Genomic DNA, 16,588 nt, shown 5'->3' on the forward strand with positions numbered 1-16,588 from the left:
GACTCGGGAAAAGCGTGCGGTTTTTTGCTTCGAAACTGGGTACAAGGTATTTAGTCTCCCTATCAGATATCCATGTGCAGCCTGTCTTGTTCGTGGCGGAGTATGAAGGGTGTATTCTCCTGTATAGTATAGTCCTGCTATGCCATTGATGTAACAACCTCAAACACCAACACATATATTCTCTCCCCCTACCCTCGATCTAACGATGACATCTCTCTGATCCCACCTGCCGAAACAGTGTAGATGATGGCCTAATCAATAATGTTATATGAAGATGCTACAACTCATTCCATCATATTTAAGATAACGCCAGCATGGCTTCTCTCGTATAGTGTAATTTGTGTGCATCTTTGTTGATTTTTGTGGAACATTTGATTCAGTATTGAAAACAAATGATGGTATTTATTTAATTCTCATGGATTTTGTAAGAAACAAAGCAAATCATTATGCAGCTTTTATCACGCCTAACGTACCATGGAATCACCGTACTATAGCACTGCATCCATTCAAGGAGAGAAAGTACTGCCAGGAATTATGAAAGTATTTTAGCATACTGTTGTCCTGCCCATACAAAAATATTAAGAACAATGTACGCTGCATTTCCCCAATGCTTTTATATGGTTCTGAGATTTGGGGTACATCTATATGCCTGCAGAAGATTACTTGGTGTGAAACAAAGAAATGATAAAGTGATAGCGAATGCAGACGCATTCCTTTGTATATACTTCAATATATGAGTGTAATAAAATATGGGTTAAAACTATTAAATATGCCAGAACGTAGATTGCCTACAAACTATTTATTTACGGAGCACCATCAAACAATCTATTCATTTTTACTATTAACACACAAGTTTTGACATTTGGGTATGTCCCACATTACAAACAATTCATATCTTCACCACTGCCAACAAGAAGCAAGCTATTCATTTTGGGCATTTTTTGTGAACAGACTAATCATTTAAAAAATCACATACGCAGACAGATTTTTACACACACACACACACACACACACACACACACACACACACACACACACACACACACACATATATATATATATATATATATATATATATATATATATATACCTGAGGTTGAAAAATGGAAGATGTTAGATAAGTGGTAACCGATCTTGATGTTACTTTTTTAGAATAAATGTAAACTACTCCGTTTTAAAATAATTCTCAAAATTGTCCCATATACACACGAGACTAACATATAAGTGCCTGAAACATGTGTCACGATGCAACGGTGCAATTCAAACGTTTGTTAGTAATTATAAACAGGCAAAACCTTTTAAATCATTTATACCACCAGGTTGTAGAGAAAACATAATGGTCGGCCATCATGATGTAACTGATGCAGATTGATTATGTTTTCAGTACTGCCAACTTTTATTTTTTTCAGTGTTATCAGAGGGCATATGCTGATGGTCTCTGGTTTTATGTGATGCAGACCTAGCAAGTCATATCACCGAGTTATCAGTACACAACACGGCCACGCGCCACGCGCCACGCGCCGTGCTGGCTGACTAACGGAACTGTGCACACCAGCTGCAAGGTGGTCAGGAGCATGGCGCACTGCACCTGTCAAGACGTTCTACCATCTTCCTTGTATACAGTACCTCCTGATCCAGTCATTGTTTCTGTGTGCAGGCTATGTGGTGTTTCCCTCCGACTCTAGTCTGGGTTGGAGATCGGTACTCGGAATACCAGCTCAGTGTCAATCTGGCCAGTAAGCTAGTCTCCCAATGAAATGTGTTATTTTGGTGAGAGTATCATAAGGTATTTACCATAATAGAATGAAGATTTAATACACTGGATAATCGAGTGGGTTAGAAACTGCTGTCATCTTCAGTAACTGAATGTATTCTTTTCCAGAACACTCATTGAATCTTGGACATTTCATACTCGTAGAGGAACATCCATTTGATTTGTAAAGTGGGGGCGTTTTTTTAAATGTTTTTTTCCAGATGCATCCAACAAACTTTTTATTTACTGAGCACCAGCAAACAATTTACTCGATTTCATTAATAACACAAAAATTGACCTTTGGGTGTCTTCTACAAAACAAAGTACTTGCACCAACAAACTATCCATTTTGGCTTATTTCTTGACAAAGTGTGCATGTTCATTGCTTTCTCTGTTCACTATGATGGGTCGTATCCAGGATAGTCGTAAACGATCATGCAGTCAAAGTCTCGGGATTTTTTCAATGTTTGCTAAAATGCGGAGTTCAAGAATGAAGGTCTAAACGATCACAAACAACGCTTTTGTATGTATTCGTGCTAGGGAATTCCCAGGGGAAGTAGTCCGTCAGTGTTTGGGTTATTTGAAGACTAGTCTCGTGAAAACGTGTGAACGTCAAATTGTGTTGCTTATACACCTCTCGCCCAGTAGCGTGTCAACATTATTGAAATATGTTTAGACTGTGTAGACTTTCAAAAACATGAAAGAGATGAAAAACATGTATAACTTGTTGAAAAGAATGTAAGAGATGACGATGACATTTCGCTGGTCTGTGCATGGCAGAGGCTCCAGGCTTGCCACAAGGAACTCTGGGTAGGAGAGCCCGGATGGTCGTGTGTAATAACTTTCCGATATTTGCACGTGTGGAATTTAGCGATTCTCGGTAGTGATTGGTCAGTTGAAGCCATATGACGTCATTGCGCTTCATGGTTTATAAACAAACGATAGGGCGTCACCCATTGTTAATACGTCACAAATTGACATGTTTGTTTAAGGTTGACATTTTGTGCGTTTTTTTCTTCCTTTCCTCTTGAGTGATCAATGAGTGACGAATTACCTACTCGAACTTGGAATTACGGATTATGTATCCCCAATGAATATCGTAAGTCCCGCCAAAGGCTCGGGATTAACACCATTCATTCACTAAAGAGACATAATCCGTAATGCCTCGTAGCTCGTTTGTTATTCACTAATTATTTCCCAGGGTAGAAACATGATCTGTATACGTCATTCAGTCAAACATGATATATGTAGCCTGCAAAGTCTCGTTCCCTCAACTGCAAAGGCTATGGTGAGCCAGTGATTTATTCGTGGGAGCTACGATATAAACCCTGCGTCTTGTTTTCGCTATGCTGGTGACAGCATTGTGGGATTAACCATGCGGTGATAGCCGATGCGCATTATGCCAAGTCACGAGTTTGACTAGTTTTCGGTGGGTGAAGCGTATTCTGTGTTGTGGAGACTGGGAAACAGTCTATACTTATACAGCGAGTGACACTTTACCACGTCGATGGAACAAAGGATGTTGAATATGTCCGTTCAAAGGGAACATCGTCATTTTTCTTCATTTATGAAAACGATTTTAATAAAGACAATTCGTCTTTAATTATAGTCAATAGTAACCACAAAAGAAGATAATATGGGATCAGCCATACTTATTTCTAACATTGCAGAGCCGCGATGCATGAACCAATTCTACATGCATAGATATCACATCCTCCAGTAAGCCACTCGGCGGCTAACTATAGAAGTGACGATGTTCCTATTGATAGAGACTCACACTCGCACACACCTGGCACCTGGCTTCGCTGGGCGTTGCATAACAGTTGTGTAATGAGACTCCTCGTGCCACAGCGATCGATTTTACAACACCTTCGCCATCATGGCAGCAGTGGCGGCTTAGGCCACACCAGCAGAACCAGAGCATGGTTGCCTAGTGGGAAGATGGCTTGTCACAGAGAAGTCTAGGTTCGATTCTCCATATGGACTAGGTGAGGAAGCACGGTCTCTGCTCTCCTCGTGGTGGCCTAGTGGGAAGATCGCCGGCTTGCCACAGAGAAGTCTAGGTTCGATTCTCCATATGGACTAGGTGAGGAAGCACGGTCTCACCTCGCCTCACCTTATTCTGCTCCAGTGACCACACCGCGGGTGTAGGCTTATCACGTGACCGGACTTTCCCCTTGTTTGCAAACAAACGCACTAAAGGTCGAGAAGATATGGATGTCAAGCAGAGAACATATATACGTACCTGTCAGAACAACAAGGGTAGAAAAGGGAAGCCAACACTTAATTGGCGCTGATGGGCGATTAGCAATGGGCAAGTTTTGTTTGTTTGTTTAACGCCACACTCGGCAATATTCCAGCTATATGACCTCTGTCTGTAAATAATCGAGACTGGACCAGACAATCTAGAGATTGACATCATGAGCATCGATCTACGCAACGTGGATACGATGACCTGCATCAACCAAGTCCGCGAGCGGGGTCTACGTTTGGTATTCCCCGGATATTCTCACAATTCACGCCGATTATCTACAGCTTTTCTCCCAAAACCGGTCGTCATATCCCTCTCACGTTTAGATGCGAGCGTGCGGCCATGCCCAGCGACAGCTATGGGAACCATCCATTAGACACTTCCCTCTCAAATATAACGTCGCCCAATTTACGACGTCACCAAGTTGCCAGTGTCTGTTCGAATCTCAAGAGATGACGTCATGATTGAACAATGTTGGGATGTTGGTATGTTTTTACATACCACTCATCATGTTTCATTGTTCTTTATCACGTAGCTATCTTATATTTAAGAACAACCTCCTCCCTATTCCGGTCGCACCCTTATCCCCCCCCCCCCCCCCCTCCCCAACTTCTCCATGACACATTAACAGTCCCAAGACTTCCCATGTTTTACGTCGCTATTCGTCTCCACGCTAGTCAGCTACTTCAGCGCGCTGAGACAGTCATTCGTCATTTTAAAGGGCTTCACACCACACCAGTGTGTGTGTCTATTTGTATCACTCAGGGTGATCAATGATGTCCGACTATAAGCGGAAATTGCACATGTATACACTCTAAAGAATGGCGTGAACCCTTCAACATATTAATAACCAATGTTCATATTATTCTTTATTCACCACGGACGTACTCCATCAGCTCAACACTACAAGTCAATTATCAGCAGCCACTAAATGCAAACATCACATTATTCTATTACCCTTTTCGTTGCATGGCTCAGTCGTCTAAAGCGCCGCAATTCACTGTGCAGAGTTGTGTACCTTGGGCACGCCAGAAACCATAGATCGTGGGTTCAAATCCCGGTTCGCCCTTTCAAGGTTTGTCAGCACCATGCCCATGCTCGTGAGATACCGTGAACGTTCAAAGCGGCGTTAAACCAAACTTACTCTCATTCTACCCTTTTGAGTAATATATACGAGTTGTGTGTATGTGTATGTCCGCATGCTTGCCAGTGTTGACGTCATACCCCATATACACTTTACATACTTGTACAAGGGTACATCTTTCTGGAAAATGAGCGGTGAAATCTGAGATCCCATGTTAGAATACCACTGTTGGATCCGGATCCACCTATACAATCATGTTTAGTATGCTTATAAAAAGAAAGAGGTGGGTTTGTGCACCTCTGTGCCTCTAGTTTATATAATAACGCTTACGACGATCATTTCCAGAAACATCATCAAACTAAAGCCATGAACGACCATGAACTATTTATTATTCCGGGTGCAGCGATATGACACTTTCAAAATCACATTCAACGAAATATGAGAAATAAAATCGACATTCAGCCTGTGTATAATGATAGAGTAATACAATGCTTACAGACAGCGACTGAATGCAATTACAACTTATTAGCGATTAATATCACCTCTACATGGCGATAGCCAGTCTGGACCAGACAAACCAGTGTCCGAAATTACGTGACCAGCGACCAGCCCTGACTGTTTTAGCATCATAATCCCAGCCGAGTGGTCGGTCTTTCATCTAAATACTAGACATTGCCTAGTGCGCCGAACTGAGGCACCTCGTGGCTCCTGTATATATAATGGCGTGCACGGCCGTCTAAGGCTCCCCGATTCGCTGTGCAGAGTTGCGACCCTTGGGCACGCCAGAAACCTGTAAACGTAAACGTCTGAGACCTGCACCGCTTCCTTTCCTCCCACATTCAGCTGACACGATGCGATATAACTGGAATACTGTTAAAAGCGGCGTTAAAAACCCAAACACACTCACTCACTGTATTTATAAACGTGCTCGGGATTCTGTCGTAAGTCAATGTTTAGTCAATATTTTGAATTTTGTTTAACGCGCAAGATTACAGCTGTCTGACGAGCTGTAGATAATTGAATCTGGCCCGTGATGAGGTGAGCTACTTGCACAGTATATCTTCTGGGTGGTAAGACGTCTTTGAAACTAAACAAATGTCTTCGCGTTTTCTTGAATGATCCGTGGGCACGGGTGGCCCAGTCGTCTAAGGCGCCGAGACTCGCTGTGCAGAGTTGCGTCCCTTGGGCACACCAGAAACCTATGATTGTGGATTCGAATCCCGGTTCGCCCCGATTATGTTTCTAGGTTTGTCAGCACCATACCCGTGCTTGTTGGTTTCACCGTAGTGGTAAACGTCTGAGACCTGCATCCTTTCGGGCTTTCCTCCCACATTAAGCTGACACACCGCGATTGACTGGAATACTATTAAAATGGGCGTTAACCCAGCTCACTCACTCACTTAAATGTTCCAGCTTGGCTGTTCCGTGCACAAAGGGTCTCAGTGGTACGACTGTCGTAACTCACAGACTTTTGTAGGTTCACGCACGCTTTGTGAAACGGGGCCTAGTTAGGAAGCCTTCACAATTCAATCGAGGGTCTATTTTGAAGCATTTGCCCTGAAGGTAAGCCTGAGGTCATAGCGTTCTATCAAACTCTGTATGACGCACAATACAACGCAGGACATCCGGAAACGGCAAGGAAAAACTGATTATCAAGGGATGAAGGGGATTACGTACGCCGCTGTGTGTGTACTGGGATTGCTCTCTCCGCTGGCCGAAACCATTCTTCTTATGCTGGGATTATAGCCTCAGCTGACCGTCGTTTAAATCGCTGGACTGGGTCTGGTCAGATTACAGAGCGAACTGGACGGAGGTTTTCAGTCGAAGGAAAAGCGCTATTAAAACGTTGTTGTTGGGCCCGGTACAGCCTCAGCCCCGACCCTCGTGGATAGAGTACGATTGCACGTGGTCTGATTATGTGGTCACTCCACCAAGGACCATTTCCTTCTCATGCAGCTTCCAGTCACCCTTTGGATGATCTGGGGCTTCCGACAAACATTGGGAATTCAGAACGAGATTGATATCATGAGCGCCGTCGGGGTACAGTGACACCATCAACAGTCATCTAGTCTAATCAGCTGATTCATAAAGTCGCCCTTTACGGCCACCATATCTTGATGGAACCTGATGATGAACTACACTACCGTTCAAACCAAAGTTCCCCTAGATTACTGACGTGGCCTAATGTAGTTATAAACACCACACCGTGACTTGTGCATGCATCTGTTGTTCGTAGGGGAGACTCACAGAGCTACGATTGCCTTTTGGAAATGTGCCAAAATGCACATTGATATAACACTGCAAAAATATAACCCTTGTCAAGGTAGTCACAGGGGCATTAGCTGGAAGCGCACGTAAAATCACACCGTTCAAGTGTTTACGACAAAACGAAAGTTCGTCAACAGTTCGTCTTCAATACAGCGAGATACAGTTTCTTCTTCAAGGTCCGTGTTGTTACAGGGAAACTGCAGTACTGCAAGAATACATTAACGTACAGCGGTACGTCAGGAGGAAGTATCATACACGTCATGGTTCCTGCTGGAATATTGAACGCCGTCATGGCTACCGCAGTATCCCGTAAAACATCACCTTGGAATGATGACACATGCTGGACCAGCTATAGCAAAGTCGCACGTTCATTTCTCACGTGCATAGGGAATCAGATCTAACCGTTAATTCGAGGGTTTTAAGAGATCAAGTGGGTTGATAATGCCTCGCGGGTTTAACACCTTGTTGATAACTGATCGCGTATTTTCCATAGGCAATGGCTCAAACAAGTGGCCATGCAGTATTTGTCAGTTCACATTTCTGCACGGCAACCTCACATAGCGACAGCCAAAGCCCATGGACCAGCCACAGCGGACCCCTTATACAGCCTCGTGTCAAAGGGTCTTCCTGTGAGAACACAGATGCACCGAGGCATTACACAAACATCATTTTTTCTTGTGGTAAGAGACAACGTATGTCGGGGTCTCCATGGAAGAGGCGTAGATTGTGCCGTGGGCGTTGCTGGGGATGGTGGGCCTGGTGCGGCAGACGATGGGGATTTTGATGTTGACAGAGGCAGACGGCAGACAGGGGTCGCTGTACACACTAGTGGAAGACATTCGGCGGCTGGTCAGTGTTTGTGTTCTTGTAGGCGGCAGAACATGAGGCAGTGGTTGCCCCTGGAACTCCATCTTGAGGATGCCGTTTTCGGCTGCCAGCAAGTTGGACGTCTGTCTTTCGGGGCGGCTTTCGGGAGGCTAAAGTCGGAGAAACAGAGCGTGTCACCATGCATTCACATATAAAAGAACAAACAGACGCATTTATTTAAAGTCATACCAGACAAACAACATGTTGTTGACGAAAAATATGCTGTAAATACAGGTGAAAAAAACCAGACACCGACTCATTCAACTTTGATATTTTAGCTGCTGCGAATGTCACCTTGTGGATCGAGACTCAGGATCTTTTTTAAAACATCATTCTTATGTCAGTAATATCATGAGAAAATCTATGAAACAAGAACACTGGAGTTAATCAGGAACAAAGAAAGAAACGCCAGACCTTTATTTCTATCGACGCCTTGATCATCTTCTTCCTTGGCTGCTTTTGGGGCGTGGTCCGGCCTGTAGGGGTGCTACCGACGGCCGAAAGGCGACTGACGCTCATCCGGGGCCCGCAGCCCGGGGGTTGCTGGATACACCCAAACATGTCAAAACACCGAAGGAGAGGGGGTGCAGGGAGGGTAATCTGGTATGGACGCATCTCGTTCATGTTGGGTCTTAATAGAGCCAAGCGCTTGTATGTGTACTGGTCCCTACAAGTGATGAAACATAAACTATTTAGGCCATCATATAATACGGCGGTGTGATCTCATTTAAACAGTTGCACACTAGAGCATCTATTATTCCAATTCCAATCTTTAGCAAAGAAAGTCTTGTGATGTCGCTTGATGAAAGAAAGACATGAGTACATACATCATGCAGACCTATATTGTTCCATGTAGCAGTCAAGGTCGTCATGGTGACGGAACCGGTAGCAGATCTGTGGCGTGGTTCCAAGGGTGAAGGTGTGGGTGTTCGGGTTTGGGGGGGTTTCTGGTTTATTGCTGATCACCTCGGACGACGTGGCTTTCCTACACTGCACGCTTTTAGAACGAACGGGCCGGAGGCGTTCATCTTTCGCGCCGCATTCGAGTTTTCCCAGTGCCGATTGGCTGCGATGTTTCTCCTTTTTGGAGAGGTTCGCCACCAATGAGCGGTGCTCGGGCAACGAGGAGGAGGAATGAGTTTGTTGACAGGTCTGCCATCCCTGGATATGCTGGAAACAAACACACACACGAGCATAGTTATATAACTCAACTCACAATTGCTGACGTTAAGAACCCTGCGTTAATTGGAGTCACTGTTCGGGCAAATTGACAGTCCTTGAATGTTTGATTCAGCATCTGTTTGTGACCTCACGTCTTATCGTGGTATTATAATAACGGGCAAGAAAATGCAAATATGTTGCTGGGTAACCAGTTACTCCTGCAGCAAATCAGATTATGAGCATGGACCTCTGACTATATCTCACAAAACTATAAAAACAAAACAAAACGGGAGAGTCTGAATAGGAGAAACAAAAATAGTTTAATGAGTGACTGAACCCCAAAACGGAAGTATGGCGACGTCCTGTAGTGGGGGTTCTGATCTGGGAAACGTGCGTTAAAATCATCAGTAAAATACCTGAACTCATGTCAGAAATTGCGTGGATCGACGTCATGATATCAATCACTCGATTATTTACAGACCGCCGTCATATAGCTGGAATATTGCTGAGTGCGGCGTTAAACAACAAACAAAAAAATCCTGTCAGAGCATTCATTGTGTATTTCTGTTTCTGTGGACAATTACCTACTTTCGTTTCTTTGTTGGCCTCGGCAGGATACAAGCTGGGAACGCCCACTGAGTTGCTCTGCATCAATGATAATCTTGACGCCACATGACGCTTCTCCGTTTCCACCGGTGACGCACATATCCGCTCTGGCACTCCAAAATCCGTCGCCATTTTGTAAAGCCACTCATTTACCTCAAGGTCGCGCAGTCCGTTCGTGGCGCACATCTCGAACATGCGCTTGTACACGCACGACAAGTCATGCGGGTTGACCTTATAGACCAAACCACGGAATTCCGCTGAGTACTTGCACGTGACTGTGGAGCCATTGATATACTGGTGCATCCCGTTGCCGCTGTTGGAGGATGCCACTGCTGCTTGTGCAAGGTTAAACCTGAGGGCAGGGAGAGGATGTTGGGGTCAGGCTTTCATTTATTTGTTTGTTGTTTAACGACGCCATCAGCAATATTCCTGCTATAAAACGTCGGTCTGTAAATAATCGAATCTGGACCGGACAATCCAGTGATTGACATCATGAGTATCGAGCTACGCAACTTGGATACGATGACTTGCATCAACCAAGTCAGCGAGACTGACTACCCGATCCCGTTAGTCGCCTCTTACGACAAGCATATAGTCGCTGTTGCTAAAGACCAATTCTAACCAGGATCTTCACGGATCATCAGTTTACCACTAGTGCCCCAGTGGTAGTCGAGATAACTTAAATTTATCATAACTGAACTGTCAATGACGTACCTGTCATACATCTGCACGCATGATCTAACATACTACACACTCGGCCCTGCCACGTTATTCTTCATCTATTTCTCACTCCCAGCTGAGGAAGAAATACTCCCCACAGTTACTACCGGAATTCATCCAAGACATACCCGTATGACTGTCTTCATGGATAGGCCATGAAGCCATATTTTCGAATATACATGCAAACTGTTATAACAGAGAAAGTCTTCTATGTAGCTTACTTAGAATAATTTTCAATCAAGCACTTCCGATTTTAAAACGTAACTTTTGGTTTGGGGAAACACGTCTACTGCAGGACATTGTCTCTAGCCGAGTTCTTACATCTCTGTCTTATGGCGTGAGCATAGTCCGAAAATATTCAAATACTAGGCTACCACAACAGAGAGATTTTCTATTAAGAGAGTTATGAGGTCTGAATACGTCTGCTCGGGTTATAAAAACTCTCCATATCTGGAGAACGTCATAACAGGAGTTATTACCCATACGGCTTGAAATAACCGACTTCATAAAAATCATATGTGAACTAGTGCAAATATCACCAGTGTATAGTTTACGTCATCCGTATATTGTTGGCATCGTTCGTATATTGTGACGTAAGGTCGGAAGTGACGTCACACTAGAAACGACGTCATAACTGAAGATTGCTGACGTCATTCGACAATTGTGGTTTTCTAAGACGGCGGTCGTTAACAGTGAATTTTTCTAAAGGGGAGCTCAGAATGATTCAGAAATAATGGGTATTAAAGAAATTATTACACTCGCATGTGTATCATAGAATCCTTGTATTACCCTCGATCTCGCCCGGAAAATTAAAAATCTTGACAGACGTTTCGTAAAATCAGTATGACACACATGCTCGTAATATAATAACCATGTTTTTCGTCTCTAAAAAGGATACGTGTTATTTCCCCTCATTATCATAATCATAGGGGGTGGGGGTGGGGTGGGTGGTGTGTTAGTGTGTTAGTGTGTGTGTGTGGGGGGGGGGGGGGGGGGGGGGTAGCCTAGTGGTTAAAGCGTCCGCTCGTCAAGATTACCCACCCACATGGGTACAGTTTGTGAAGCCCATATCTGGAATATTGCTAAAGGCGGCATAAAAAAATATTCATTCACTACTAAACAAATACAGAAATATGTCAGTTCTATGCAAGTGCAGTAGTTCCCTGCAGATGTCAGCCACCGTCATGCATAAACGTAGCCCTCAGCACAACCGCACGACACATCTACAGTATATACTATATTCATGATATTTAAGAGACCCGTCAACAGCATATGTCATATCAGACGTCCGTGAAGAGTGCATGTTACATGCCTACTGAATTGTGACTGAAGTCACCATTATCGATCGACAGTGTAGTGTGATGTATATATGTACGAAGAAGACAACGTACTCACTGATATCGCCACACATACAGTAACACCACGACTGAAGATCCAACGCATGCAAAGCGACTTAACGAGTTCAACTATCAGCGAACACCTGTCGAGTTTTCTTCAAGTCGTATGGGTTATGACTTGTTGTGTACATGGTGCTATGGTTTATACTGGAGCTGTTGTTTCGGTGGGTTCTGATCTCCAGATTACCCCTGCTAACTTAGCGTACGGCTTTACAACTTCCAGCTGTGGTATGATTGTTTCGTAAACCGTCACAGATCACAGCCTATACCTGCCCTAGGGTCGGGTTGGGTTGGGAAGGGGTGGTGAGGGTTGTCTTTATATCAAGCCCAGTTAAAGGAATTGTCGGTGACAGTAGGGTTATTAAATACAATGAGTGTCATTGAATTTGTAAGTGTAGATATTGTCAACTGATTGGCTTTTAGGTCACGATACGGTAGATTATCATGATTATAGTTATATGATAATTAGAATACTGGACAATCGAGGATATTACGCATTGGGATTTATCCCTTTTGAGATTTTAAGTGATTTCTCCCTTATCGATTCCTTAATCACACATTGACAAGTTTTGGCATTGTACTTAATTCTATGGCTGGTGCTCAATAAACATAATCAGAGCGAATCTGGGATTTGAAAAGTCTGTAATTGGTTATTGGCGCTTGTGATGTTTTAGACGACCACCGCGACAACACATGATAATAAATGCATACTTGATAGCATTACCCTTTTAAAGTATTTGAACAACATGTGGAAAATGGTTCTTCTAATTTATAAGAATACATAATATTTTATATAAGATAGCTCCGCGACAAAATTTCGTAACCTTATAACGATAAACAACTCCCATTCGTTGTTTATTTCTTAAATAGGTAGTTACCCCACTGTCTAAAAAAACAGGTTTCAGTTAGAACGATATTGACTGTTGTCATTACCCGATTGTCGAATAAATGGCCTGACGTAATCTATTCATACGCCTTATTCAGGAAAACTGTTTATAAGGCACTGTTTATGAGAGATTAGAAACGGATTGGTTTTTAAAACAAAATTCAAGAATGACGAAAGGGTTTCATATCACACCGGTGAGTGTTGAGATGGTAAACATTATTGGTGAGAGTATGTTCGTATATATCGTAAATACCATACATTAGGACTTAAATTGGAATTATGCGGTCCCTCTGCCTATTTTAATCTAGTATAAATAAAATGTCATTTTAAAAACGATTGAAGTTTCAGAGGTATTTCATTTCACTGTTGGGGGTGAAATGGGGTTTAATATATATAGGCGACTATGCTTGTCGTAAGAGGCGACTAACGAGATCGGGTGGTCAGGCTCGCTGACTTGGTTGATGCATGTCATCGTATCCCAATTGCGTGGACCGATGCTCACGATATTAATCACTGTATTGTCGGATGCGGACTCGACTATTTACAGACCGCCGTCCAAAGCTGGAATATTGCTGTTTGCGGCCTAAAACATCGTTTAAGGTATGTTGGTATGACGCGGCCTGGGATCGAACCACCCATCATCTGCTCACCAAACAGACGCTCTATCCACTATACCACGGAGGAGGTCTTTCACTGTAGGAATCGCGTATGACTACAATGAGTAAACCGACCGGTTTATCATATAGTGCCAAATATTTTTGAAGCGACGTTTGTTTACAGACGCAGTCCCATGACAAAATAAACCTCAAATTAAACTTGTCTCGAATGATATACAATAGTTTTCCGAGCACGAAGGCATCGCATCGGATCGTGACATCCACTTTATCAGATTGGTTTGTCAGATCGATAACATTATCCATTATATGATAAACAAGCATACGAAGCACATGTATAATACCTCACGCGCATCAAAAGCATTGTTGACGTTATGTCAGGGCCGTTGTTGAAATTATTACCCGTAGGGTTAGAAATAACCGAGTTCATTGAATTCGTTTGTGCACAAGTGCAAATATCATTTCACAGCGCACCAGTGGATTGTTTCCGTCATCCGGACGACATTGTTGACGTCATTCGCATCTTATTGTGATGTAAGGTCGGAATGTCGTCACACTAGAAACGACGGCATAGCAATCAGATGGGGGTTATTTAATTTAATAGCCTCTGATTGACCAATCAGAATCGAGTAAATTCCAAATTCACGGTAGAACTGGTAATAAAGAAATTATTACGCCGACATGCGTGTCATACTGATTGTACGAAACCCGGGTAAGAAATGTGTATTACCCTAGTTTCGTAACATCAGTATGACACATACCAGTATGTCGTATAAATAATCTCTATCAAAACATACAGCATTGTTGACACATTGATTTGGGCGTCACAATAAAGATGACGCCAGAACACATTGTTGACGGCATGTTGCACGGCTACAGGGACTACTCCCTACTTCTCTGCAGCATCCTTACAAGGTGTGGGTAATATACATACTATGACTTGATCGGGAACGGTTCAGACACACACGTACACACTCGCTGTTATAATCTGTGATATAAGATAGCTACACGATAAATCGCAAAGAACGACTCGTGGTTTATTTCACGATACAAAAAAATTCAATCATGACGTCATTTCTGGTGATTCGAATATGTATATATTGGTGGACCTTATTTTTAGGGTGAAGTGTCTAGTGAGTTGGTCGTCATAGATGTAGCTGGGATACGCAGATAACCGAAGTGGCAATCGAAAATCAAATCGCATTCAAAAGTAGGAGCGATATGACAATTGGTACCAGGAAAAAAGCTACAGATAATCGACGTGAGGATTGTCAGAAAATGCGTACAAGACCTAACCCACCTATTCATAAAATAGACTTGTCCGACATTGACGAGGTCGGATTCTATTCAGGGAGTCATCATTATTAAAATTAAGGTAAATATTTTAAAGCTTGCGCATTTTATCAACATCCTTAAAGAGGCTGTACATAATGTTGATATCTCATATAAGGAAGAGACGACTCGCGGTCGTTGTTTATCGTACAATAAAACACTGCAGGGAGAATAAACCACTCGGGGCAACGCCCCTCATGGTTTATTCTCCCTGTATTGTTTTATTGTACGATAAACAACTCCCATTCGTCGTTTATTTCTTAATTAATGTTAACACGCAAACCTTGGTTGACCAATGTCAGCATGCACATAACCGTTTTACGTCATACTTCAGTTGCCCCTAGTTACCCATATCTACTGAACCCCTAGAGTGCGTACTCTAGCAGCCTCCTAGTGACGTCATCGTTAACTATAAGGTACACCTACAGAATACCGGACACCTATCCGCCAGGTTAATTTCATGATATTAATATAGCAGCAAGCGATAGCGTGACTATTATATAAAATAGGACAATGAAGCTCCAAATAAGCAGAAAACATATCCCGCTTGCATTTGTATGGTTTAACATGATTAAACCCCCAAACAACATAAATTCATAATCATCGAATGTTCATCAAAAAAAAAAAAAATATTACTCGAAATATATAGAAGTTCCGTTATGGCGCGCGGCAACCTTATCAGTGAAATCCGCCAGCCACACATTTGAACAAAACATATTTTTCATTAGACACTAAAAACGACATTTACTTACAGAAGCATTTGTTTCAAGTCGTTGCAAGCAACCCACCCAAACACCATGTTACTTAAGCGAGGTGACGAAAAATACTTAGAAAACGTTACTAAATACCAAAAATGGGGATGATATCCAGGTTTGTGTATTTAAACTTTTAGCGCATTTCGTCATTTAAGCATTATTTTTTGTGTGTAAAATTAATATAATAAATGTGTATCGATAGTATATATGCATTCTGATATGCGTCGACCCGTTTAGATCCGGGTCAGAATAGGTCTTAGTCCTCAGGCAACCCATGCGTGTCGCAACAGGCGACTAACGGGATCGGGTGGTCTGACCCCAGGACATAGTTATTAAGAAAACAGCAAATACAATCCTTGGTGTTCAAAATAAACAAAATGGGCGAGAATGCGCATAACTTTAAAAAAATAACAATCTCTTGACTTCATAGATATTGAAGTTGACGCCACATGGCGACAGTCATTGTGTACTGTTGGGTTTGTTTTGCTTTTGGGAGCAGGTACAATGAATAATATTTTCCACAATAGAGGAATCTAGCCTTGATTTACTGTAAAAATGTGCACTTGCAGGTCTTATCAAAGATTCAGAACGAGAGTACAGAAATGAAATTTCAATTTTTTGTCCTGGTGTAAGGATAATTATCTGTTTTTAAATGCCAGGAAAACGAAAGAAATAGTAACAGATGTTTGGAAAGATAGCTCATATTTTGATCCAATTGTTATTGATAATGAGGTAATAGAAGTTGGAGACAAGTATAAATATCTTAAAAACTCACATGGGATGCAAATACAGTATATGATATAAAGGGTCAACAAACTGAGGTTGTATTTTCTTCTTTGTCTAAGACATTTTCAAGCTGATTCTACCATCATGTCCATGTATTATAAAACATTT

At 42.5% G+C, this 16,588-nt stretch overlaps 1 protein-coding gene across 1 annotated transcript; it reads right to left on the reverse strand.

Moving 5' to 3' along the window:
- Nucleotides 1–8,021: 8,021 nt before the first annotated feature.
- LOC139461677 (uncharacterized) lies at nucleotides 8,022–10,715 on the reverse strand. Its single transcript, XM_071243134.1, has 5 exons — nucleotides 10,705–10,715; nucleotides 9,973–10,342; nucleotides 9,062–9,393; nucleotides 8,638–8,890; nucleotides 8,022–8,333 (listed from the first exon to the last, which is right to left on the reverse strand). The coding sequence occupies exons 1-5, from the start codon at nucleotides 10,713–10,715 to the stop codon at nucleotides 8,022–8,024; spliced, it is 1,278 nt and encodes a 425-aa protein (XP_071099235.1).
- Nucleotides 10,716–16,588: the final 5,873 nt, after the last annotated feature.

Source organism: Haliotis cracherodii, unplaced genomic scaffold, assembly GCF_022045235.1.
Source record: "Haliotis cracherodii isolate W230 unplaced genomic scaffold, xgHalCrac1.p SCAF_15, whole genome shotgun sequence".
NCBI classification, from domain to species: domain Eukaryota; kingdom Metazoa; phylum Mollusca; class Gastropoda; order Lepetellida; family Haliotidae; genus Haliotis; species Haliotis cracherodii.

What these genes read in the sequence shown, in the direction of transcription:
- LOC139461677 (XM_071243134.1), bottom strand. An exon ending in TGCTACATGGAACAATATAG is followed by an intron (nt 8,891 to 9,061) that starts GTCTGCATGATG and finishes CATCACTTGTAG; the next exon opens with GGACCAGTACACATACAAGC. An exon ending in AGGCGTCGATAGAAATAAAG is followed by an intron (nt 8,334 to 8,637) that starts GTCTGGCGTTTC and finishes CTCCGACTTTAG; the next exon opens with CCTCCCGAAAGCCGCCCCGA.